The following is a 27,453-nucleotide window of genomic DNA, read 5'->3' as shown; positions in this document are numbered from 1 at the left end:
GACTGAGACAAAGATTCATTTAGCCCAGATATGGTTGTTTCAATCACAGTGGATTTACCAGCTTCTATGTCATGGACCCAAAATATATCACCTTCTCCACCATAATTAGCAACTGATTTGTTCAATTAGTTATTCATAAATTAACTGAAATTATACTTTGTGATCCTCCAATCTTTATATTCTCAGTAATCTGCTCTTTATCATAAAAATATAGATATGGTTAAATAATGGAATTTGGATATGGAAGAATTCACAAGCACATAAAAAGAAAAATTATTTGACATCTAGGATCTGGATGAGGAAAATCTTCCTCTAAAAAAATTGGAAGACCAAAACCATTATCTCAGGAAACTAAACCATCCCCTGACCATTGACTTCAAACCTCTCAGAAATTTCACAAAGTTGATCAAAACTGATGTCAATCCAACTGGCAGAGTCAAGCAATAAGAGCTTCAGACAACATATACACTATAGCCGCTTTCAGGTGACCAGAATACCCAACTGCAAAGCTGCATAAAATACCCAAATGCGGCTGTCAGGAGGCCACCTGAAAGTGGAGAACCCAGCCCCAAGAAGCACTTACCTAACCCTTCTCAGGGAGGTATATTCTCCGCCTCAGAGCATTCCCTGTGGCACCTGAACACAGCAGTGACTACGGCCACAGTCCACAGGAAATATCATCGCTTCCTGACAACGATCGTGGCACTAGGTATGAATGTAACTGTAGATACCCGCAAGTCATTAATTGGTTTATCTCGTGTGTTAATCCTTTGGTCATATGAACTGTTGCTATAACATGGGAGAAGGAGCGAATTTTCATGATTACAATTGAATACTTTTCAAAAATAAGTCTAATTTTATGTTACTGTGTATATCTGGATCCATGATAGCGCATGCATGTATAATATCACTAACACGCGAAGGAAACTTGAACTGAACTTCAAAGAGACTGAGATTGTAGTCAAGTTCTGGTCTTATTACGTTGGCAATAGGGAAAAACAAGTCTCCAGGTTTTGAATCCAGTTGCACATTTGTCCCTTTTTGATTGGTTTGCTAGAAAACGCCACCTCCACTCCCTGAAACAGTCCACAGGACCGTCCAAAATAAACTGCTTAAAACGTTTTTAAATGTATTCATTACTTGATTTTAGTTTGATTTGCTCAGCGAGCTTTTGTGAAACTCGGCTTGTTGCAGTTGGAACATTGCTATTTCCACTCTCTTCTTTGGCTTGGCTTCGCAGACGAAGATTTATGGAGGGGGTAAATGTCCACGTCAGCTGCAGGCTCGTTTGTGGCTGACAAGTCCGATGCGGGACAGGCAGACACGGTTGCAGCGGTTGCAGGGGAAAATTGGTTGGTTGGGGTTGGGTGTTGGGTTTTTCCTCTTTTGCCTTTTGTCAGTGAGGTGGGCTCTGCGGTCTTCTTCAAAGGAGGTTGCTACCCGCCAAACTGTGAGGCGCCAAGATGCACGGTTTGAGGCGATATCAGCCCACTGGCGGTGGTCAATGTGGCAGGCACCAAGAGATTTCTTTAGGCAGTCCTTGTACCTCTTCTTTGGTGCACCTCTGTCACGGTGGCCAGTGGAGAGCTCGCCATAAAACACGATCTTGGGAAGGCGATGGTCCTCCATTCTGGAGACATGACCCACCCAGCGCAGCTGGATCTTCAGCAGCGTGGACTCGATGCTGTCGACCTCTGCCATCTCGAGTACTTTGACATTAGGGATGAAAGCGCTCCAATGAATGTTGAGGATGGAGCGGAGACAACGCTGGTGGAAGCGTTCTAGGAGCCGTAGGTGATGCCGGTAGAGTACCCATGATTCGGAGCCAAACAGGAGTGTGGGTATGACAACGGCTCTGTATACGCTTATCTTTGTGAGGTTTTTCAGTTGGTTGTTTTTCCAGACTCTTTTGTGTAGTCTTCCAAAGGCGCTATTTGCCTTGGCGAGTGTTGTCTATCTCGTTGTCGATCCTTGCATCTGATGAAATGGTGCAGCCGAGATAGGTAAACTGGTTGACCGTTTTGAGTTTTGTGTGCCCGATGGAGATGTGGGGGTGCTGGTAGTCACGGTGGGGAGCTGGCTGATGGAGGACCTCAGTTTTCTTCAGGCTGACTTCCAGGCCAAACATTTTGGCAGTTTCCGCAAAACAGGATGTCAAGCGCTGAAGAGCTGGCTCTGAATGGGCAACTAAAGCGGCATCGTCTGCAAAGAGTAGTTCACGGACAAGTTTCTCTTGTGTCTTGGTGTGAGCTTGCAGGCACCTCAGATTGAAGAGACTGCCATCCGTGCGGTACCGGATGTAAACAACGTCTTCATTGTTGAGGTCTTTCATGGCTTGGTTCAGCATCATGCTGAAGAAGATTGAAAAGAGGGTTGGTGCGAGAACACAGCCTTGCTTCACGCCATTGTTAATGGAGAAGGGTTCAGAGAGCTCATTGCTGTATCTGACCCGACCTTGTTGGTTTTCGTGCAGTTGGATAATCATGTTGAGGAACTTTGGGGGGCATCCGATGCGCTCTAGTATTTGCCAAAGCTCTTTCCTGCTCACGGTGTCGAAGGCTTTGGTGAGGTCAACAAAGGTGATGTAGAGTCCTTTGTTTTGTTCTCTGCACTTTTCTTGGAGCTGTCTGAGGGCAAAGACCATGTCAATAGTTCCTCTGTTTGCGGGAAAGCCGCACTGTGATTCTGGGAGAATATTCTCGGCGACACTAGGTATTATTCTATTTAGGAGAATCCTAGCGAAGATTTTGCCTGCAATGGAGAGCAGCGTGATTCCCCTGTAGTTTGAGCAGTCTGATTTCTCGCCTTTGTTTTTGTACAAGGTGATGATGGTGGCATCACGAAGGTCCTGAGGCAGTTTTCCTTGGTCCCAACAAAGCTTGAAAAACTCATGCAGTTTGACATGCAGAGTTTTGCCGCCAGCCTTCCAGACCTCTGGGGGGATTCCATCCATACCTGCTGCTTTGCCACTTTTCAGTTGTTCGATTGCCTTATATGTCTCATCCCGGGTGAGGACCTCATCCAGCTCTAGCCTTAGGGGCTGTTGAGGGAGCTGGAGCAGGGCGGAATCTTGGACTGAGCGGTTGGCACTGAAAAGAGATTGGAAGTCAGGGCACAGAGAGAGCAGCGGTGGCCCCGGCCCTGGTCCAGACTGAGGGTAGGCGGCGGCGGCCCCAATCCGGGCAGGAGCAAGGGGGAGTCGGCGGCCTCGGCCTCGGTCGAGTGAGGCAGGCGGAGGCCCCGATCCGGGCAGTGAGTTGGAGGCGGCGGCCCCAGTCAGGGCACAGGGAGAGCAGCGGTGGCCTCGGCCCCGGTCCGGGCAGTATGGACCGATCTAAGAGGGGAGGCAGACCCCTCCAGCCCGGGTAAGAAACCTGCATAGGAGAAGGCCACTCCGATATAAAACCTACGACCCAAGGACCTCGCTGCCACGTCCCAGCTTGCTTGGCCACGGCACACGATTTCCACTACACTTCAGTTAAATGGGTCATGATCAATGTATATCCACTACGGTCAACCTTACCATCCTGGTACAAGCTTTTTTTTGGGGTCCTCACCAGAAGAATGAAGTGGGTTAGTGCAAATTTAAGGGAAATTTTTTTTTTGCAATTAAAAAGTAAATATGTATTATTTAGAATACATATGAACCGCTCCCTGGATAGTTTTTAGGATGACAGTTTGGGAATATCTGAAGCTGTTACACCAATTCATTTATCTTCCTTGGTCACTTGGGGGGCTTTGGTGAGAGGTTGATCTCGCCCAGAGTTTTGGACATGGTGGATTTCAGTGTACTGGTTCAGATTAATTCACTAACAGTGACTCACCACTCGAGGAAGCAAAAGCACACAAAGATGGAATTCAAGCAGGACTGTGTCAACATTAAAACTTTACACACAATTACTTTCAATGAAAATGCTGTATCAACTCTGTGGGACAGGCAGCATCTGTGCAGGGAGGAAGTGTCAACATTTAGTGTTTGCGACTCTTCTTCAGAACATCGTCGATGATTTGACTGAATTGACAAGAATTATCAACCGCATATATGTGTGGGCAACCTTCTTACCTGCGAGTCAAAAGGTTAAGGGTTTTAATACCACCCCATGCATGTAATCAGGCAGATATAACAAAGAAGTGATGACGTGGTGCCGCATTATCCGTGGACTTGATAGTTCAAACTACTATTTCGAAGAATGGCGAGTTTTCCGCAGCACCTAGGCCAACCCCGCGTTCGCTTGGATGCAGCTCTCCTTCAGCTGGCACGCTCATGTGACAGAAAGGAGTCTTCTCCGCGGCCACCTGAACGTCCCAGCTGCACTCTCCCAGCCACTTCTGCCAGTGCATTCTCTGCGTCCGAGCACCTGAAAGCAGCTTATGACTAAGATTGCCTATTCTCTCTCCCTCATCTGGCTTTTATCTCTGGGATCACCTGTTGTTGAAATCTTCATCTGGGCAAGCTGTTTCTAGGTTTAACAATTCCACTGATTCCTGGATTAGCTTCCCTCATTCTACCCTTCAAAAGCTTCTCATTAAAGTTCTGCAGCTGCAACATATACAAGGTCCTGTTTACTTTTCACTCTTGTGAAAGCTAACCTGTTTAAACATTCAAATTATAACATTCACATTTCATTATAAAATGCCTCCATAGTTCTGTCACACTTCTAGCCCCTTCAGAGTTACCACTTTCTGAAATTACTGTGTTTTCCCAATTTTACCTTCTTAACCACCTTGTCTTTGATTGAACAAATCCTGGGAGCTATATAAAAGGATAAGCTTTCCAATTTTCTTTAAGACACTCTATCTGTCTTTATTTCCTCTTATAAGCTCAATATTTCTTGGGAGATCTTTGGTCATCTGCCTGAACACATGCAGTGCATGTGGTAAAATCTTCCCCAGTTAAAAAATTGGAAGTCAAAACCATTATCTCATAAACAAAATAAACCATTACCTGATAATTGGTAAAAGTGTTCTTTGCTGTTGATCCAAATATTGATATTTGATGACAGAATTCATTTGTTCTGAAGCAAGAAATTACTACTCTGGTGTTAGAGTAATGATACGCTATAAACTTCTTAATCCAGAGATATTAGGGCACATGATGTGCTCAAATTTTATGGCAGATAATCCTGCAATTGGGGAGTGTTAGAGCACATCCTCTGCCTTGCACACATTGGCTCTGGGACACCCACACTTCACCAGTGCATGACTTGGCAGGAAGACTTGGAACATACCTCATTGGGAGTGGTAAAGGTCCTGAATTATCATCAGTCAGAGGCATGCTCAATATTGTTGCGTCAAATTAACCTATACCACAACACAGAAAACTGTCAAATTTATGGAAAATTAGGGAGGTGGAGTTGGAACAGCTCAAGATAATTTCTTGGTCATTCTGTGCAAATCTAGAGCACTGGTTTTGTAAACCAGGGTTCGCGCGTTTGTTCCTCGTTGGGGCCTTGTTTCTGTGAGGGGCGCTGGACAAAGGGGCAACTCTCTGTCTTCCTTACATGAGACAAAGGTAAAGAATTTCATCTATGTTACATTCTAAATGTAGTATTACATGACAATAATGGAACCTTTACCTCTATTGATGCAGCGATAACCAGCTCCAAGATGTTGCTAAAAACAGGGCACCTGCTATGAATTAGTTCTTGAGGCTTGTTATTTTTGGTATAATAAATGCTTGTTTTTATTGTACAATATACTCCCCAAAGGACTCCAGAATTCCAAAAGAAAAAGATAGGGACCTCTGATGCAGACACCACATTTTACTGAGCAAGATTCATACTAAAATGCAAAACAATGTTTTTTTTTGTCTAAATGCTGTTGGTTTAACCTCAGAATCTATAATATTAGTTGCACAAAACGTTCTAATGAAATACCACAAAAAGCAAAGTAACAAAACAAAAGGATATCAATGGAAAAACTATCATCAGTCTTGCTGTATTGTGCTGCATTCACAGCACTGTTGCGATATTTAGTTTGTCATCAAGTATTGTTCTACTTCTTTCACACTATTCTTTGCCAGTCACTCCTTCAGAGTAGTCTTCTAGTATCCCTGCCATATGATTATTATGTGCCTTGAATTTCCTTTTTCTCTGAGAAGCAGACTTTTTCCTCTTCTGAACAGATACCTGAAATATATAAACAATTTTTTATAAATAATGTAAAGTGCTCTTCATTTTAGCTGTTAACAAATACAGACTATTTGCTACATTAACTGCTGCCAAGGCAAAAATACATGAGGTGGGAAGGGTGAGTACAGAAGATTTTTTTTTAGACATACAGGCCATTTCGGCTCATGAGTCCATGCTGCCCACTTTACACCCAATTAACCTACACGTCTGGCATGTTTCGAACAGTGGGAGGAAACCAGAGCCCCCAGAAAAACCCCCAGAGACACAGGGAAAACGTACAAACTCCTGACAGACAGTGCAAGATTGAAACCATGGTCCCCATCACTGGCGGTGTAAAAACATTGTACTAATCTCCATGCCAACCATCCTGACCCCCAAAAAAAAAATTAGAGGACGAAGCTAGAGCGAGAGCAGAGCCACAAGAAAGAAAAGGGAAACGAGGGCTAGAAGAAAGACAAATGAAAGTGGCCATGTGAAATGGGGATAAAAGATGTACATTTTGTTGAGATAGACACATACGGAAAACAAGGAAATAATCTGCTGTTCCATGAGAAAAGGCCATAGTATTTTATTATCATTTGTATTTGTTAACACCTGGGGGCTATACCATTTCCTGTGTTTCGATATTATTCCTAGAACATGATCCAATACAGCACACAGTAAACAAACTAATCTTGCTGAAAATTAAAGAGGTCATCATTAGCTTTTAAGTGAAAAGAGAGGGGGATCCCTTCAGTATATTTTTTTAATTATTATTTGTGGAAAGAGTAAACTTTACAGGTTGAGGATCTTTCAGTTCTGACCACAAATCATCCACTGAATGTCATTTCTTTTCCTGACATACTGAGCATGTGATGGTCAGCCCACGCTGTAACAACAGAACAAACAGAACACGGAGCATACAACCCAATTTATTATATTACGCTACCAGGAGTAACGGGTGTTAAGAAAAGTAGGCAGTGTCGCTCATTCCCTGCACTGATCCTTACTCAAAATATATAGCATTTTGGCACACCTTATATGGTTCTTTTTGGCAGAGCATTTTTCACAAATTTCATACACAGGTTATTTTGAGGTAGATTGTTCCTGTTTCTTATTAGCATCTGCCTTTGCATTTTTTCTTAGGAACATAAATTAATTACTTCAAACAGTTAATCCCGTTTAAGTTTTTGACCTTATATATTTAATCAGGCACCTTTGTGTTTGTGTAGCCTTGGTTTCGGTCTTATTGTCTTATGTCAATTATTTATCTACAGGGTTAATCAAATCTTTAACACACACAAAGCAGAGGAAGCTTTGCTTAGTGTTTAACATTCCTGTGTGATATTTCTGCATCCTTTTATATTAATGGTAATTGTCTATCTGCAAGGCTAATCAAATTTTTAACAGTCTTCACAAGACTCTTTCCTTAATGTTTGTCATTCCTGTGTGACTTTTTAAAAATTCTTTACAAGTATTTGCTGATTTTTTGTTTCTATTAATTAAAAAAAAAATCTGTTTGTCCCTTAAACATTATCTCTTGAATGTACATCTTCAAATTTCACATCTCTTGCTTCTTTTTTGACAGGAGTTTCAATCAAAAGTATGGTGTTATGCTTTAACCAATGTCTAATACCTAACATCACACGTTATTTGTCAATTTTTATGTAAATGTCTCACTGTGGCTTCCTTAGATTTTATAATGAACTAATCACATTACCTGTTCAAATAACAGGAATTTTGATGCTACCATATATTTTGGCATATGTCGTGAAACCCCAAAAAAACTCTCAAAAAATGGGGGTCTATTTATACACTGGATATACTTTTGAGACTTTAAATTCAGCTCAAAATCCAATCTGTGCTGATCCGGTGTATAAGTTGGCCCTTGAAAAACTGATTTGGCGTACAAGACAACCCTTGAAAAACCAAAAAACCTGACTGCGACATATTTTCACTGAGATTTTTATTGAAAACAACACAATCAGTACCCTTCAAAATCGCTCATTGTCTGAAAACAACACATTAAAAACCCTTAAAAATCACTCTTGTTATCATCATCTGAGGCAAAGATGGCAACAAGCACATCCGTACTCACATAGCGGCCCGCACACAGAGATAAGGATCGGCCCGCCATGTGTGAATTTGAGGTGACACCAGCTGTCGACCTAGGTGACCTCCTGTGGTGAATGTCTGCCAAGCTGCCTGTCTCCCCTCTGGCGAGCCTTGCTGTACTAACATTGGCTGTGCATTATCTCTACTGTTAAGGACACTCCCCTTGGGTATAACTGTATGTGCACCTATTGTCTTTCATTATTGTACTGTGAGTTTCTGCTCATAAAAGCCATGATTATTGTTTGACCACATCGTCTTTGTCTACTTCATTAACTGGCACTTCACTTCCATATGGCAGGAAGATCGGGAACTCTGGTGGGAATGCCAGCCAATCCCAGGCCAGTGCTCCAATGACATGGGGCCCTGATGTCAGCACCTGGAGCCCATATAAGTGCAATGGCCAGAGCAACAAACCAATCTCATTTTCCAAAGCTTTGGTGTGCGTCATTCTTCTCCACACTCACATAGTGAGAACGTTACACTCTCACTGTTTAAACAGTCATCATATGGTCCTGGACTGCATCTGATGAGGTTTCAGCTTCATCATCAGTGTCCGACAATAGATCATCTTCCGTGCCATCAACTGCACAAGAGATACCACACTTTTAAAATAATTTTAATCACAGTCTCTACTTTAACTTTGAGCATGAAGTTACGCAGCATATCAAGTGATGCAGCACACATTGCTCCACCTTTTGTTAATGACTTTTCTGCATCTGACATCCATGTATTCCATTCCTCGCGCACATGATCTACGAATGGCGTGTTTAAGCAGACAAGGTTGCAATGTAGATGTCAAACCACTCGAGATAACCACCATTTAAGTATTATGTAGTGCTAATCTACTTTTAGTGTTCTGTTAAGTGGCTACAAAACATATCCAAAACCAGCAAACTCTGTTCCACACATTATCTAGCCATAGTTTTACACCATTTTTATCCATCCATCTTTTTTCATGAAAATGTTCAAAAATACCTGCAGGAAATTTCATTTTCGGTTTAATTTTGCATTTGAAGATGACCACGGGTCTTAACTTTGTCCTGTCAGCCATGCATGATAACACCACGGTAAACCTGGTCCTTTCCTGGCTTGTACTTCTGGTTTTCTCCTTTCCATTCCTCTGTTCTATTGCCTATCATGTCGGGTTTCATCTATGTTTCTGACATTTGCCAATGCAATCTGGTGTTTCTGCCAGTTCCGTATGATAAACTGGTGAAAACCTACAACTTTATCATCAAGATCTTTTGGTAGTTTCTTTGCAATTTTTGTTTTTTTGGTGTAATACCAGATTTTTCCTGTTCATGAAATGTTTGCACCAGCCGACTGTAGCCTCAAAATCATCACTGCGGTTTGGGTGCAACTTGGCCCACTACAGTGCAAATGTTCTTATTTCATTTTGGGTGACTATGTAGAAATCTTGCCTCTGTTCACGTACCCATTCTGCAACGTGATTTTCCAACTCTGGCCAATGAGTGATTCCTTTTCTCAAAGAACATTGCCTCTTTGGTCTGTTTCTTAAAGTCTCTTCTTTCTTCCTCCAATCTCTTACCAACTTCTCATCCACATGAAATTTTCTTGCAGCAGCGCGGTTGTTGGTTTTCTTGGCCATTTCTATCACTTTCAACTTAAAGCTCACTTTCTATTTTCGTCGCGTGCTGCATTGTGTCAATGGACCCTCTGTGATAGCAATTACCTCCAGCCAATGCCTCGTAGATCAATTCACGTGATCGATGAGGGTCAACTTATACTCTGGTCAACAGGGCACCTCAGGCAGCCAGAAAATGAGAGTATACTTATACACCAGATATTCCATAAAACCCTTAAAATTAGACTAAAAAAGTGGGGGTAAACTTATACACCAAAATATACATTAATTCCTTTCTGCTTCAATATTTGCTCCTTGATGTTTCATTCTATCATTAATTAAAGCATCTAAATTCCTCAATAAATAGTACAATTAATTTCCATAAGAAGACTTCTTTATACATTAGGAATGTGCGATTTAATTTATAAGTTCAGAACAGAAAATATCTGGTAGGAGAAGTAACACAAGTCTTTTCATCTCTTCCCTTCCCAAAGAGGCCCAAACAGTCCTTCCAGATAAAGCTGCAATTCACTTGCACTTCCCAAACATTATACTGCATTTAATGTGTATAATGTGGTCTCATTTGCACTGGGTGAATGCAGCAAGTGCATTCAAATCCACAGGAGTGACCTTAAGCATCCAGTGTCCATCACTTTAATTCTCTACCCCTTCCCACGCTCACCTACCTGAGGTGATTTACAAAGTTACAGCTTGACCTAACACAAGTTTGAAGAATAACACCTCATTTTCCTTCTGGGCTTGTTGCAGCCTTTTGGACTCTATACTGAATTTTCCATGTTTGGGTAATTCTTTCTTTCTATATCAGAACTAGCCATTTCTATTGGTTATCGTTTTGGTTCAGATTGTCTTTTCTTCATTTGCATAGCTTGGCCTGCTTGGTACATCCAGTTTTGCTATACCAGACATGAGTGATTGTGTTTGACTTACTTATTTATAGAGAATAAAGTGCATATGAGGCTTTAAATTAGATTATTATAAAAAGATCAGAGATATTGAAATTAGGGTACACATAATAAAGTGCCTAAATTTGGGTAGATGGGAAAAAAAAAGACAAATCAGGAATTAAGGACAGTCTTGCCAAAATGAATGGGACCAAACTGAGTGTCTCCAAGAGTACACTTTGGGGACATCTTCTGCAATTACTTATAAATATATGTAAAATAAATGGAGCAGATATGTGTAAGTGATATGTTTAGTCCAAGCTTTTTCCCATTATGTTAACACAAAATTTGAAACAATAGTGCAGAAATTTATAGGAGAAATTCAGAGTTCTCAATTTGATTTAATGAATCAGACAGATAATACATCAATGAGGGAAAATACGTTTGGCAACTGATTGGCAAATGTGACAATGTTGGGGGTTTGGGTCAGGGAATAAATGATGGTGAAGGGAATAGATGACTAGGCTTGGTTGAATTGAATGCATTATTTATGAGTAGTGTAATATGAATTTTGAGCCAAATTAATAAAAAAATCCATGTTATTTAAACTTTACCTCTCTACATCTAAAGGATCAGACTGCATTACATGTTAAAGGTTGCAAGGATTTTTTGTAGTCTCAAGTCATATATCCAAAATGGAAAGGGACATACCAACTTCTTTGGTCCTGTCTCCTGCATTGAAGAAATGCCTTGTCTTTTCAAATACTCTTCAATCTTCTCTTCGTCCATAGAATCCACTGGAATGCTTCTCCACAGCTTCTGAAATTCTACATCAGAATAAAGTCTTCATTGTTATACTTGTACATGGAGTTTTTATTCCTGGCTGTTAATGAATAGAAGGGATTACATGACCATAATCAAGCTAGCAGCCATTCAGTTAAATTTAATGTTTATGTTCAAAATACTCCCAGCAGGAATTTGTGGAAACTTTGGAAGAATTGTACATTATGCAGCCCTGCACATAGTAAGAATAAAACAGCACAAGAGATGCAAATCTTAAAATCAAACTTTAAATAATTTAAAACACTCAAAAGGAAAAAAATGTTATTACACTACTTTATTAAAATTAATCTGATTTACAAGCTATTAGAGATTTAAAATAAATTTTTGGGAAGAATTTCATCACAGCTCTGCATTGTTTTCATTACTGATGGCTAAACATGAGAATATTCGTGAAGAAAGTCTTTCAACAATTGTATTTTGCTTTGAAACATAGAAACATAGAAGATAGGAGCAGGATAGGTCATTCGACCCTTCGAGCCTGCTCTGCCATTCAACGAGATCATGGCTGATCTTAAAGTTCAGTACGCCGTCCCCGTCTTCTCTCCGTAACCTTTAATACCCTTATACTGAAGAAATAGATCTAATTCCCTCTTAAATATATTGAATGAACCTGCTTCTACTGCCCTCTGTGGCAATGAATTCCACAGATTCACCACCCTTTGGGTAAAGAAATTCCTCCTCATCTCGGTCCTAAATGGTTTGCCTATTATCCTCAAACCATGGCCCCGGGTTCTGGATTTTCCCATCATTGGAAACATCCCATCTGCATCCAGCCTGTCCAGTCCTGCCAGAATTTTATAGGTCTCTATGAGATCCCCTCTCAATCTTCTAAACTCCAGCGAGTACAATCCCTATTTGCGCAATCTTTCCTCATAAGTCATTCCTGCCATTCCAGGTATCAGCCTGGTAATACTCTTCCTGGTGAACTTAGGCAGAGTTTTTGATCTGGGCCACAAATTCAACCACCTGGCCAACCATTCCACTATTTTGTCCAAAACCGAACCAGATAATTAACTCATCATCCAATGTCCCCAATTTTTAAAAAGCACACAGAGCATTTGTAACGAAGAGTGACTCGACTGTTAAGATAAGATTGTAGCGGCTATTACGGTAGAGCTACTAAAGTAATACAAACACACACGCCAGACTAGTCAACTGAAGATGATTTATTCAGAGTTTACAAACTTCTTTTATATACCACATGTCCCGAGCTCCATGGGACAAGGTGGGACGTCACTATGGGTTTGCTGCCAATCCACGGAACCGGCAGGTTTAAATTAAGCCTTGTGAGTGTCCTGCGCCTTCCGGCAGGAGACTCAGCAGATCAATGTGCCATTCCTCGGCACTCTACTCTACGAGAGATACTCTCGCATGAGGTCCATTAGGTGAATGTTCAGCTGTTCGCATTATGGTTCCGCACGCCTGCAGAACTGCGCTGTACACCTGCGTGGCCCCCCCAGAATCATTGCCGGAAACTAAAATACCAGTTGCATGTGCCTTAGGTAGATGCCCACGCCGTCTGGGCTGGGGGCATTGAATGGGTGCAGTGGGATCCACATGGGCAGGCTTGAATCTGTCTACAGTAAACAACTGCGAATATCCCCCAATGTCCAAAGTAAACACAACTCCGTCCCTCTTAATCATATGAAAAGGGCCCTCATATGGTTGTTGTAATAGCGCTCCTGGGACCTGTCTGCATACAAAAACAAAATCAGCATCGAGGAGCACATATTGTTTAGGGGTTCCATGCCAGTTGGTAGAAACAGGTTTGCTGCTAGTGATACCACGTCAAAGCTGCTGAAGGATGTCCCGCTCAGAGTTGGTTGCAAAATTAATGTCCCCTGGAACTGTAAGGACCGTACCATAAACCATCTCTCCAGATGATGCAGACAAATCCTTGGGGCCATGCAAATTCCCAGTAGAACCCATGGCAACTCATCGACCCAATTGGGACAGGAGATTCGGGCCTTAAGTGTGGACTTTAGTTGCCGGTAGAAATGTTCCACAAGGCCATTGGACTGTGGATGGTATGACGTGGAGTGGTGCAGGTGTGTGCCACAAAAGCAGACCATTGTGCTCCGTGGTCTGAAGTTATGTGCGTTGGGTCACCAAATCTAGCGATCCAATTGACAATGAATTGCCTTAGCACATGTTTCAATGTCACTGGATGGCAACAGGATGGCCTCTGGCCAGGGCGTGAAACAATCCACCACTGTTAGAATGTATCTCATGTTTTGAGATACTGGCAATAATTGCTGTTTTAGGAACGTCAGCCTTATGGATAGGCATCTGATGATATCCCTTGACCAGATCGACCTTGGAAAAATGCAGCAACGATGTAGAAGGACAGCAAAATCCTGTATATGAGGAATTGGGTACCTGTCGGGTGTAGTAACATCATTAAGCCTACGGTAATCGCCACAGGGTCTCCATCCACTGCTTTCTTGGGTATCAAGTGTAATGATGATGCCCAAGGACTGTTGGAGCATCGAATGATACCCAACTCCTCCATTGCCACAAACTCCGCCTTTGCTTGCAGCAGTTTATTAGGTGAAAGACGACAAGCCCTGGCATGAATCGGTGGGCCTGAAGTGTCTATGTAATGAGACGCACCATGGGTTGTTTTTGAGGCACTGAAATTAGGAGTGAGAATACAGGGAAATTCATTGAGCAGGGTAGCATAGGCATCCTTGTGCAGCGTATGTACCCTGAGCCAGGAAACTCTCCCTTGGCTGCATGCCAATGGGCATGTTTGAAAAATGGTGACATAAACCAATTTCTTCCGTTTCATGTCCACCAGTAAGTCATGGGATCGTAAAAAGTCTGCACCCAAAATGGGCTGAGCAACAGAAGCTAAGACGCAATTCCAATGGAATGCGGTCCCTGCAATTCCAATTGTGATCCGTCACGTGCCAAAGCTGGGAATGGTAGATCCACTTGCTGCTCCAAGAGCCAGGTGTTGTTGTTTATGTGCTCTTTCAAAATAGGTAGGCAGGAGTAGAGTGACCTCATCACCTGTGACTACAAGAAACTTGCGCTTACTCGTGTCGTCTTGAAGATACAATAGACCCGTATTTGTGCCAGCTGCCGAGGCCTCTACTGGCAGCTGGCTCTTTAATTTCCCGCCTTTTTCCTATAATAGGTACATGGCCAGACACATTTAAGGCAATTTTTTTCCCCCAATGACGATGGTAAAAACATCACTCTCGACACGTCAGCATGTTCCTCCTTCTTTGATTGAACTACAGATACAGGAGGTTCATAGGACGCGGGAGATGTATCTGCTGCCAAAACAGGCTGTATTTGAACAGACTCGCGTTGGAGTACAATAGAGCCTGTCAACCTCCCGTGCTATGTCATGGGGACGGCAGAAATCCATGTTAGCAGTGGGTATGGCAACATGAGCTGGGAGCTTTGATAGGAATAGGGTTTCAAAGAGCAGGCAATGAGAATGACCATCCGCCAATGCAAGCCATCTCATTCATTAGGTTCGATGGATTCCTATCACTCAGGCCTTCCATGTTCAAAACCCGCATGCCACGCTCATGTCTCATTAATTTCAGTGTATCCAGAAGAAACTGGCGGAATCTGGTGTACTGGTTTTCCGCTGGGGGATTGGCAATAAATTTGCTTACTCGAGATGCAGTAGCGGCATCCAACACACCTACAACATGCCAGAACCTCGTGTCCTCCGCTGCTATGCCCTGAAGACAAAACTGGGTTTCAGCCTGAATAAGCCAAACCCGAGGTTGATGGGTCCAGAAAGGAGGGAAGTGAAGTCCCGCTGCTGCAGCTGTGTCCATAATGACTGTAGACTCAGGCTTCGGCTGAATCTTGCAGTCAGGGTCACCAATTGTAATGGCTACTATGGAATAGTTCCTCAAGTAATACAAACACATGCCAGATTAGTCAACTCAAGACTGATTTATTCAGAGTTTACAAGCTTTTTTTATATACTACATGTCCCAGGCTCCATGGGACAAAGTGGGACGTCACTATGGGTTTGCTGCCGATCCACGGGACTGGCAGGTTTAAATTAAGCCTTGTGAGTGTCCCACGCCTTCCGGCAGGAGACTCAGCAGATTAACGTGCCATCCCTCGGCACTCAGTATCTCTCACGTGTGGTCCATTAGGTGAGTATTCACCCGTCCGTATTATGGTTCTGCACACCTGCAAAACTGCGCTGGCGACAGTTCACGATACCGTGTTGTGCTCCTGCTTGGCCCGCTACACGTCTGCTACAAGATCTTGTTTAAACTAAAGATATGATTAACATTGTCCTATAATATCATTGTTGGTGCTAACTCCGCTGATCTTCAGAATTACCTTTCCACTGTAAATTCCCTGATCATGGGGTCACCTGAAAAATCCACGCCTGTTCAACATGTGCATCACTTCAAACTTGGCTTATGGCCATGAAATAGCCCTGAAAAATTCTTTATCATACCCATAAGTCACCATGGCAATTATCATAAACTATTCCTCAATTTATCCATGGCTCATCACACAACTAACCTTCTATTCACATCCTCATCTATGATCCTGCTGAATGGTAACTCTTCTTGCACGTTTCCATCCTTATTTTATTGAAATATACCCTGTCCTTGACAGTGTTTCCCTTTCCAGTCCAGCACTTTCATCTCTCCCATTCCACAAAGATCCATTACTGACTGACTTTTATTTCTAGCTCTCAATCGCATCATTTGAAAGCATTACAAATCGTGCTCAATTCCTCAAACACCTCCTTGGACCACTCCACTGCCTCAAATTTGTCACATCATTTATACAACGAATGACGTAACCCAAACCGAAATCTCCTGCCACTAAACATGGAGAAGACAAACTATTATCATTACTGCAGAATAGTAGCAGACACTTCAACCTAACAAAGTCTGTCCTAACCATCAACCACCTGTTTACACTAATCCTACATATTCCCATTTTTATTCTCCCTTTATTCTCATCAAACCAGCTTCTAACACTTGCATACACACTAAGAGCAATTTATCACACCTATTGGATGCAAGAAGCTGGAACACCAGAAGAAATCGACTCAGACACGGGGAGAGCATGCAAAACCCACACAAACGGCATGCATGATCAGGACTGACTCAGGTCTCTGGTACTATGGGACCCGCCCCATTTTGTCAGCTTTTGTGTTTGATTTGGACCACAGGCTTGACCACTGGGCAACATTCCCAGATATTGTCCAAAGCTGGACTAGACCACTCACAACATTGGTATTAGAATTCCACTCCATCCACACAACAGCTGCTGATAACCATAACCCTGCCTTTGTTCCCTTTTGACTTGACTATTCCAACTACTGGCCAGCCATCTTCTACCCATACAAGTGTGTTCGCCAAACCATGCTTCTACTTTCTTAATTTGTTTCAGTTACTCGTGTTTGCTGATTGACACGTGTTTTCAGCCCTACAGTACATTTCAAATCTTTATCCTTGTTGGATCAAGTTTCACCTTAACTCCCCCTCCACCTTATCTCTGCAATATTCCCATCTTTGCAAACTTTTTACTTCTCTGCAACCTCAATTCTGGCCTCTTGCAGACTCCTGAATTTAATTTCTCCACCACTGCAAATCATTTGCTTTGCGTGTAGGCCCCAAGCTATGAAACACCTTCCCTAAAACTCTATATCTCTCCATGTTTCGTACTCCATTTCTTACACACATTCCTCTCTGTGCTCAGTATCAATTTTTTGTTCAAATGTACTGTGATTAACTTGGTACTTCAGGTTAGTGATTCTGTATTGAAGCAACGTTTCATGCCTGAGCTGCTCGTCAAAGTACGTATAGCATTTTGAAAGGAGAGGGAAGGGAAGGGGGTGGGGAGTTGGAGAAAAGGTATCAAAGGGAAAGGAAATTAGAGAGATACCTGTGTTGGTGTGGTTGGGGGGGGGTGGGGGGGGTGGTAAATGGAAACTGGAGAAATCGACATTAATGACATTTTTTGGAAAGTGCCCAGAGAGATTACAAGATAATGTTCTTCCAATTTGTGAATGGCCTCGGTTTGGCAGTGCATAAGGCCAAGGACAGGGATGTTCATGTGGGAAGTTTGTGCAGAATTGAAATGGTTGGCCACTGGGAGATCCTTGCTATTGCAGTGGACACAGAGCGAAGATGCTCAACAAAATGATCTTCCAATCTGCGTCCAGTTTCCCTGATGTAGAGGGAGGCCACATTGGGAGCACTAGATGCAGTAAATGACCCTGCAGATTCACATGAAGTGTTGATTCACTTGGAAGGACTGTTTGAGGCCCTGAATGGTGGTGAGGAGGGAGGTGGGGGTGCAAGAGTAGTACTTCTTGGAGTCACAGGGGAAGGTTCTGAGAGTGTGATTTGTGGGAATGGAAGTGGACAAGAGTCCTGCAGGGAGTGGTCGCTACATAAAGTGGAGAGGGAAGGGGAGGGAAGATATATCTGCTGATAGGATTATGCATCCGGTGGCGGATATTCCAGAGGATAATTGGTTGAATGCAGAGGCTGGTAGGATGAAGAACCACGTAAGTAAAGAACTGGAGGATGAAGTATAAGATATTCAAAGTGTGATCTCATAAACATGACTTTCCAATTCTTGTATTCAATGCCCTGACCAATGAAGGTAAGGGTACCAAACACTTTCTTTACCACCTCTGTTGCTCGTTTACCTTGGTCTCTCTCTTTAACAACACTATCCAAGGCCCTGCCATTCACTGCACAAAGTGCAACACTAAGTTTCATCCACCATTCCTTGACCCATTTTGACAACTGATCTACATGCTATTGTAATCTTACATAAGATTTGTCATCATCTACCATATCACTAATTTTCATCCACAAACTTACTAACCTTGCCAACTACATTCTTATCCAAATTATTAAAAATACATACACACGGTGGTGGCCATTAATATTGTTGTCATTCGCTCAACTGAAATAGTTGGGTTATTAAAACCAAATCAATGGTAGTTTTGTGTTGCAATACACTAATTTTGTTTTTAGACATGGTCACTGGCCATTTCAGCCCACGAGTCCGTACCATCCAATTTGCACCCCATTAACCCACACCTCTGGTACGTTTTGAACGGTGGGAGGAAACTGGTGTCCCTGGAGAAAACACACAGACACGGAGAGAACATACAAACTCCTTACAGACAGCGCGGGGTTCGAACCCTGGTCCAGTCTTAATCACTGGTGCTGCAAAAGTGTTGCACTAACCACTACATCAACCATGCTGCCTGTTGACACTTGCCTGACTATTAACATTTGATGGGTGGTGTCGCTCTTAGCGCTGCCGCGGGCGATGAGCGCCCGGGGAATTCACCAGGGATACCTCAAGAAATACGGTGAACCGTGGAGAGCGTTTTGGCCAGTTGCATCACTGCCTGGTACGAAGGCGCCAATTCTCAGGACAAGAAGAAACTCCAGTGGTTGTTAACTCGGCCTGTGACATCATGGGCACTGGACTTCACTCGATGGAGGACGTCTCCATGAGATGGTGTCTTAAAAAAGCAGCCTCTATCTTCAACGACCCCCACCACCCAGGCCATGCCCTCTTCACTCTGCTACCATTGGGGTAAAGGTACAGGAGGCTGAAGACGAACACTCAGCAGCACAAGGACGGCTTCTTCCCCTCCGCCATAAGATCCCTGAATAATCAATGAACCAAAGACATTGCCTCACTTTCTGTACACTATTTTTTTTTACAGTAATGTTGTAAGATGGTTCTAATATGAATGTCTACACTGTGATGCTGCCACAAAACATTGAATTTCATGATCAGTTCATGACAATAAATTCTGATTCTGATATCACAAGAAGTTGTGCTCTAAGAGACCATAAATAAATGCATCTGCTTGAAAATGAAAAAAAAAACCATGCCGCCTGTTGTGTCTTATTAATAAGAAATGAAACAAAGCTAGCCAAATTACTGAAAAGTATGCTTATTAAAAAGCAAAACATCTTACCTTCATCCATCGTGAACTGACAGCTTTTATCATTATAGAAAAGAATCTTCTTTTTATCAGGTCGTGTCACAAAAACAATTTGATCCCCCAATACCTATAGAAGTACATGCCATAAATTATATGAAAGTTAATTGATTTAAATACAACAAATATAACGGTGTGTGCTTAATGAGTGTTCAAAAAGTGTTCTTAAATGACGTTCAACTTGCTAGAGATGCTGAAAGGATGTTATACTTCCATGCTGAATTACTAAAACAACTCTTGCGTACTGGAGCGGATACAAATAATATCCCTCAAATAGCTATAAATCCAAAATTGGGAAAGAGGGAAGTATTCAAGAAAACTGATATCACTTGTGAGTATTGTTGGAGCTGTGGACTGCTAAGTATCCAGATCCTGGTGGACTTAATTCTAGTGCCTTAAAGTGGCTTGGGAAGTACAGTAGTAAGCTATAATTCTCCAGATTCAGTAATGGTTCCAGTGTAGATGGAAAAACAGCAAATGTAACTCCTTTGTCCCAAAAAAATTGTAAGACAAAGTTTAAAAAAAAAAGTTCATGGTGTAGGATGTAGCATATTGACATGGAGAGAAGATAGGTTGGCTAATGGGAGACAGAGGATATACATAAATTGCCTTTTTCTGGTTGGCCATAGGCATTGGTAATGGTCCCACAAGCTTTTATATTCTATAAACAACAGGTAAATGCACTAATGATATGGTTACCATTTTGCTGATGGCAAAGAGAAATGAGCAGGGTAAATTGTGATGAAGGTGTTAGGAATCTACAGAAGTAAATTGTGATGAAGGTGTTAGGAATCTACAGAGGAAAATTGTGATGAAGGTGTTAGGAATCTACAGAGGTAAATTGTGATGAAGGTGATAGGAATCTACAGAGGAAAATGGATCAATTTTAACACAAAATATTTCTGAGACTGAACTTTAAAATCATCTCTTCAGAATTATGACTAAACTGTAATGGTTTGGGATTTGACACACACACACGCTTATACATTTGCGGATAGTGGGGTTAAGTTAGAGTTAAGTAAGAAATTTCATATTATTAATAGTTATTAATAAAAATTATTATTTTGAAGATACCTTTGCCTTGGTGAATTTCTAATGCTGCTGGTCTAGCATTAGAAATTCAAGGTGCATTTTTCACCCACAGTTTTCAAATTCCAGAATGAATCCCAAATCAGTGAAATGATGTTGCCTTTTCTCCATACCAATTGACTTCTGTCTAAAACTCCACACTTTTGTACTGTGAATTAATTATATTACATATGATAATCTACTGGACTGCTGCCTGCAAAGCAACCTCTATCACTTCATCTTGGGACATGTGACAATAAATCTGAACCAGTTGGATGTGAAGAGATTGTTTCCTCTTGTGGGAGAATCTAAAACCAGAGCATCATTGCCAACAAATAAAGGATCACTTATTTTAGACCCAGATGAGGAAGTCATGAGATTTTGGAACACTCTTTCTCAAAGCACAGAGAAAGCAAAGTTGCTGAATATTTTAGACAGAATAAACAGACACTTGATAGGCAAAGACAGGAATGCAAGGTGTTTAAGATTTTAAAAGGGACAGACAGAGTAAATGTGGATAGGCTTTTTCAATTAAGAGTGGGGAAGATTCAAACTAGAGGGCATGGTTTAAGACTGAAGGGGGAAAATTATAAGGGGAACATGAGGGGTAATTTCTTTACGCAAAGGGTGGTAGGGATGTGGAATGAGCTTCCGGCAGACGTAGTTGAGGCGGGATCATTGGTTACATTTAAGGATAGACTGGATAGTTACATGGAGAGGAGAGGACTGGAGGGGTATGGACCGGGTGCTGGTCAGTGGGACTAGGAGGGTGGGGATTTGTTACGGCATGGACTAGTAGGGCCGAACTGGCCTGTTCTGTGCTGTAAGTGGTTATATGGTTATGTTAAAATAAGATCTCATCAAATAGTAAAGTCTTATCCTACTCCCAATAAAGACATTCAAATGATCTGAGATTAAGCACAAATGGTTTTTTTTTTCAGGTTTGCAAGATACAACTAATGGTGAATCTCAAAGGAATCTACCAGTTAATAAATGGAACACAAACAACAAACGCATCATCTCCGCAGACCAGTTAGTTTCACGGGCACACTCGTAAGGATACCTTGTTTTAGGTTTAGTAAGTGACAGACAGCACTCGCATTATGCTGCAAGCTTCTTTCGAAAACCGACCTACTAAGTGAATCACAAGGGCTATTATTGTCTAAATGTGCATGAAGGAATTTTAATTTCTCCTATTAGACATGTCTACAGGTATTTCTCTTTCATTCTCAGGTAGTCTGTGATGGGCCTCATAGAACACCTGCCATATCACATGAAATATTAACTTTAGAGGAACAATGTGCTTTCTGGGCATAAGCGATTCGACCAGATGGACTTCAAGGAAAGCAGCTGTCATGACAAAGTAATTTATTTGCCATAAAAGCAGCAGCAGATTGGTAGCTCAGGTTCCACTCCAGAGACATGAAGATTAAAATCTAGTCTGAATTACCCTATGCATAATACAAAGGGTAAGGTTAATAGTTTAGGAAATATAGGATCTCTTTAGTGTTAGTAAAATATTCAGATACCTTTATAGCTTTCTGTGCATTTGGTAGGCCTTCTTCAATGTCTTCCAAAAGGATTCCTCCCAAACCCCGCTGATCATGCTTGTCCAAAAGCCTCAAAAGTGCTTTTTTATCTCTTAAATTGTACTTGGGTTTAAAGGCATATTTCCCATCTGTTGCATCAATTTTTGGGTTGCTTACCAGGGCCTGTTAAAAAAAAAACCAGATGTTACTAAAATACTTGAGGAAATTCCAGATATGACACCAACATATCAGTTTCAATGAAAATCAGCACAAAGCAAATATCTCTCAGGATTTTAATAAAACTGATAATAATGCAGATTTGGAGCTCTACTAGGGATTAAGAGAGTCTGCACCTGACTTAATGGGAAAAGTTGAATAGTTTTATATATTAGTGCTATAATAGATATGCTATGACAAGCTAGCCCAGCATCAAGCTTCAATCTATGGGAGAGTTTTCATATTGCAATTTTATTCTCCACTATGACTCATGCATAAAACCATTCCACCCACAAAAGCATGAATTGTCACAGAAACCCATTAGGTTCACTAATTTTCTTGAAAAAAGGAAGTAGCCCAATAAATCATTTGTTGTGCCAAACTTCTACAATAAAAACACAAAAATAATAAAACCATATGGACACTGTGCCTATATTTAGCGCCTCATTAAATGTCAATCAAACACAGATGACCCTGCATTCCTTCTCATTAAATGTCTGGCAGGCATGTCCCTCAGTCATTACTGGTACTAATGGTGAAGTAACTAACCTAAAATATATTAGTCAAGGGATACTTAATCTGGAAGAGTACCGATTCATCAACAAATGGATACAGACACTACAGGCTTCACTGAGGTCAAGGACACAATGATATCCTTCTTCAACTGTATAAACTGTACCATCACCTCTGGCAAGTTATCCTTACAATGCAGAAAGGACATACCTGTGTATTGTAATGGAGGGATGTGGGACAAGGGTTGAAATGTATAATTACTTGCAATTTTAATGTACATCTACCTTTCAGATTCTGCTTCTGTTTTAGTGCATTCTTTTGCACATGAACATTGTAACATTTAAAACTACATAGCAAGCTGTTCTATTCACCAATTCAACAGGTGCCATTCTAAAGCAATAAGTTCTATTCTTTGCGCCTTTAAAATATCAATAAATCCCAAAGTGACTCATGAAAGCCTCATCATCACAGTACCAAAAAGGTTATTAGGGGCATTAACAAAAGCTTAATCAAACAGCAGTGTCAAAGAGAAAAGAGGTGATGAATTCAGACCAAATGTTATTGCCTTGACAGCTGAAGGCAGAAAGGAAGGCACTGAAAGAGCTTGAAGACTTGCATGTCTAGAGCAATTACATAAATTGATCAAGGATGTAAAAAAATCTTTAAAACATTGTCCAACATGGAAAACGTCACCTTGCTCCATCCTTGCATTAAAACCCTCTTTCTCTGTCAACTCAAATTCACAAATTCATGCCATGCTGTCTGTGCTCCCATTCTACCACCACTTCCTTAAATTCTTCCCATTCATTATGATTTCCAATTCTCATTTTTTTCTGTCACTAGGAAAATAAAATTTCCCTCCAGATACATAATATGCTGATATTTTGATCTCTCTGGACTTTGCGTTTCATTCTTATATCATTTTCACGGCTTACAAGCTGTTCAATCACAAATTGGCCTTCATTTTTGATTCTGCTTTTGTTACGAGCCCAGAGGGCCCCAAAACCCAGCAGCAATAGATATTCACTAAGACAAATGGTTACTTAAACAAAAGTTGCTTTTAATTATTTTTAAATATGAAAATAGAATCACACTTTAACAACTTAACTAACCTAACTCAACCCCCTTCTAATTCTAAGCGCACATGTATGTAATGTGTGTTTAAGTTCAGAAAAGTTCTTTGGTTCACAGTCCAATCTCACTTCTCATTCCTCCAAGTTCAGTGGTTGCAGGCAATTCTTATATTGTACACAGAATTTAACATTTATAAAGTTCACCAGGCTTTGGTGCTTGAAACCAGAAAATGGTTACCACTCAGGAAGGTTCTTGTCGGTTTTCAGAGAGAGATTTGTTGTTCCTTTTTAATCAGCCACCCCAGTGTCTTGTTGATGAAGCTTACCCCTTCAGGGTTCTCCAGATGATAACCTTATTCTTTCAGGTCACCACAGAGTTCCTTTTTGTTTCTCTTATTCCAAGTGAAACATTAGACAGTCAGTCCTCTCCTCTTGCATGAACCACAAGGGCTCTGACCAGGCTGTTTTCCAAAATGGGGCTTTCCACAAGCTTGCTAGCTTGTCCTGTTCCAGTCCCAGCTCCTTCTGATCTCTGTGTCTCTCACTCTCTCTCAGAAACACTGTTTGACTCTCTCAGCTTGCAAAACCACATGACCCTCTTAGAACAGCAAGTTCTCCTTCAGACTGTCTGTGGCTCTGACAAGATCTTTCATCTGTGGCCTTTTGAAAACAACAATCCATAAGTGAAGTCTCTCGGGCACGCTCCAAAGCTCTTACAAAAGCTGTGGAGCCGATATGTCTAGCATGGGGCAGGGCTCTAGTATTTCAAATAAGTTCTGTTTTAAAGTGTTTGCATGTGACTTACTCTAACAAACATTTCCTAATTTATCTCCCAAAAACACATCTATATATTCTGTCACACTTTGAAAACTAGAATTAACAAGGAGTGGTAGATCATTAAAGTGCAGAGTAGCCACAAGTTATTTAAATGGTAAAATCGGTTAGAGAAATTGAAATTTTTATACATGCCTGTTCTTAAATTTAAACCCCCTCACAGACTCAAGCACATAATTTAGATGGACTATTCAGTTTAGCACTCAGGGAGAACTGCTATGTCAAGCAAGATGATTTTTAGAATAAACAAAGTCCAGCTGCTCTCTCAAATAGATGCAAAAGATTTCAAAACATGAAAACAACACTGTTCTCCTTATCATCTGGCCAAGTGTTATTCTTCAAACAAAATACAGTTATCTGGCTGTTTCTCATTGCTGACAGTCTGCATGGAAGGTCAATTCATTCCAATACTGTGTTGACATTTTAATCACCACAATTGGTTATAAACTGCTTTTGGATATCTAAATGCTATGAAAATACCATACAAATGTTGGCATTTTTCTTTTATTTCATTCACAATGTTCAATGATACAGTTAGGTAAATTGGAAAAGATTCCACTCCCTTTCTATAAACCTCTCTTCCATTCTGAAGAAGAGTCTCTTGTTGGATGCTACACCAATAGCTCACCTCAGTCATTAACCATTGTTTCTGCCTCATGCCAATGTCCAGGAGTTTAGTCTCATCCAGAATTTCATCCAATGTCAATGGATGGGTATCTCCACGCTGGTGACGAGTCTACATGAAAAGTAAATTTAAATGTCAATAATTGCTTATATCTAATATCCTTTTTATTTCACAACATTCTCAGGTCCATCTTTGGAGCACTATCAAAAGTGAGGGTGATATTAGAACGAAGGACACAAAACCTGGCCATTATGTGGAGTTTAAAGAGCAATTAAATTGAAGAAGGAAAAAAACAAAAAAGCAGGTTTTTTTGGAGTAAATTTCAGAGCCCATGGTCCGTACAGCTGAATCATGATGGCTAATTGCTGAAATTTGGAAAAGGTCAAAAGATCAAAATTAAAGGAGCAATGGTACCCCAGAAGGTTGTTGCACAAATATATTACATCAGGGGTGGCCAAACTATAGCTGCTGGGCCAACTGCAGCCCATTGCCCATTTTTAAGTGGCACAGGGTGAATTTTAAAAATAAAATGGAAATATGACCCGTTAAAACAGTCTCTAACAATAAATTGTACTGTATGTACATTGTACTTCTTACTTTCAACACTAGATGTGCTGCCATTTTCAAAAAAAACTACAAGGCTACCATTACACTTCTTAGTTTCAACACTAGATGTCACTGCTATTTTGAACAACTACAAGACATTGCAATGCTATCCCTCGATGAAAATGTTTACCTCAGTTAAAAACACATTCACCTCAGTTGATTAAACATGTCGGAACCGAAAAGATGAAAAATAGCAAGGAGTGCCAAAAATTTCAGATACAGTGTGAAAATTAATGCTCTCACAGAAGTCAAGGGGAAGTAGGTTTGTTTGATTTGCAAGAAATCTATTAAGTTTAGTACCCTCTCTTCAGATTTACACATTGCATCATAATCATTAAGGTGGGCACTTGGGCCATGAACTGTATTCACTGAGAGTTGTGGAGGAATGTTGGAGACTGCCTTGTCCCTTTCTGGATTGTTATAGATAGAGAATTTAGGTTAAAAAGGGCTTAAGTTAAAATGTGATGATTAATCATAAAAGGGGAAGCCAGAATAGACAGGGAGCTTACCATAAAAGTTCAGCTAGACAATGTTATAACAAACAGAGATTTTCATGGTCACAGAGAGACATGTAGGAGCCAAAGATTGATAAAAAGAGTGAGAAACAGAATTTAGTGCGTGTAGAGTTCGTAGTGTACATGACAAACATGATAATTACAAATGCAAGTGTACTTAGGATGATTTTGCAAAAACTAACCAATTAAAACAGTGTTAAAAAGAAGGGGAAGGACAAACAAAAAAGGTATAAAAATCAATGCACTGTATGTATCGGGGCTTGACTTGGCGAGAAGCCAGTTGAGTCCAACTCTGCAAACTTGTAAATAAAGCTTGTTGTGTCATCAATTTTAAAGAGACTCATGTGTGAGAATTTGTACTTCTGACATGGATCTTTTCTCCTGTTCTTATTTTACACTCAGCATTTTATTCTGCACTGCTTTTTGAATGAGTTTTAAAGAGTTTTATTATATTTATTTAAATTAAAGAGCAGCAAATAGAGAAATGCTGTCTGTAATATGTGAGGAGTGTCATATAGTTATTATGATAGAAAATGAATTTTCAATGGCATATGGGTTTTCTGGTCTAAAAATGCCATTTTTCTTGCACTGTAACTGATTGAAATCTGTCAGCCTCTGACTCCTGGTATATTTTCTATATGTGGACAACAAAAAAAAATGATTTGGCTATCCCTGTATTATATTAATAAGGAGGGCAAGATCACAGAGGGATTTGAAAATCAGAGTTTTTAAAATGGAGCCACCATACAATACAATGCAGCTGAGTCTCTAATTTAACCAGAAATAGCTCAGTAGGCCCACTAAGCCAGTGTTTACATTTCATGTGCAGAAATAATCTAAAACCCCTGCCCCACATCAAAACCCTTCATCCACCAAGCACACCACTTATAACTCCTGATAATGAAGTGAAGTTTTACAAATGTGTATTAAAT

The 27,453-nt window shown here is 40.9% G+C and overlaps 1 protein-coding gene across 3 annotated transcripts in view; it reads right to left on the bottom strand.

Moving 5' to 3' along the window:
* Positions 1-5,747: 5,747 nt before the first annotated feature.
* The window catches only part of gtf2e2 (general transcription factor IIE, polypeptide 2, beta), a 43,299-nt gene continuing 21,593 nt past the window's right edge, over positions 5,748-27,453 (bottom strand). For all 3 annotated transcript variants that reach the window (XM_069922876.1, XM_069922875.1, XM_069922877.1), the window contains exons 4-8: positions 25,404-25,511; positions 22,140-22,322; positions 19,519-19,612; positions 11,424-11,539; positions 5,748-6,128 (exon numbers count right to left, since the gene is read on the bottom strand). In XM_069922876.1, the coding sequence (XP_069778977.1) occupies positions 6,009-6,128; positions 11,424-11,539; positions 19,519-19,612; positions 22,140-22,322; positions 25,404-25,511 (621 nt within the window). In that variant the 3' untranslated portion in view covers positions 5,748-6,008. The remainder of the gene's footprint in view (positions 6,129-11,423; positions 11,540-19,518; positions 19,613-22,139; positions 22,323-25,403; positions 25,512-27,453) is intronic.

Source organism: Narcine bancroftii, chromosome 3, assembly GCF_036971445.1.
Source record: "Narcine bancroftii isolate sNarBan1 chromosome 3, sNarBan1.hap1, whole genome shotgun sequence".
In the NCBI taxonomy this organism is placed as follows: Eukaryota; Metazoa; Chordata; class Chondrichthyes; order Torpediniformes; family Narcinidae; genus Narcine; species Narcine bancroftii.
This window is presented reverse-complemented; position numbering and strand designations above follow the sequence as displayed.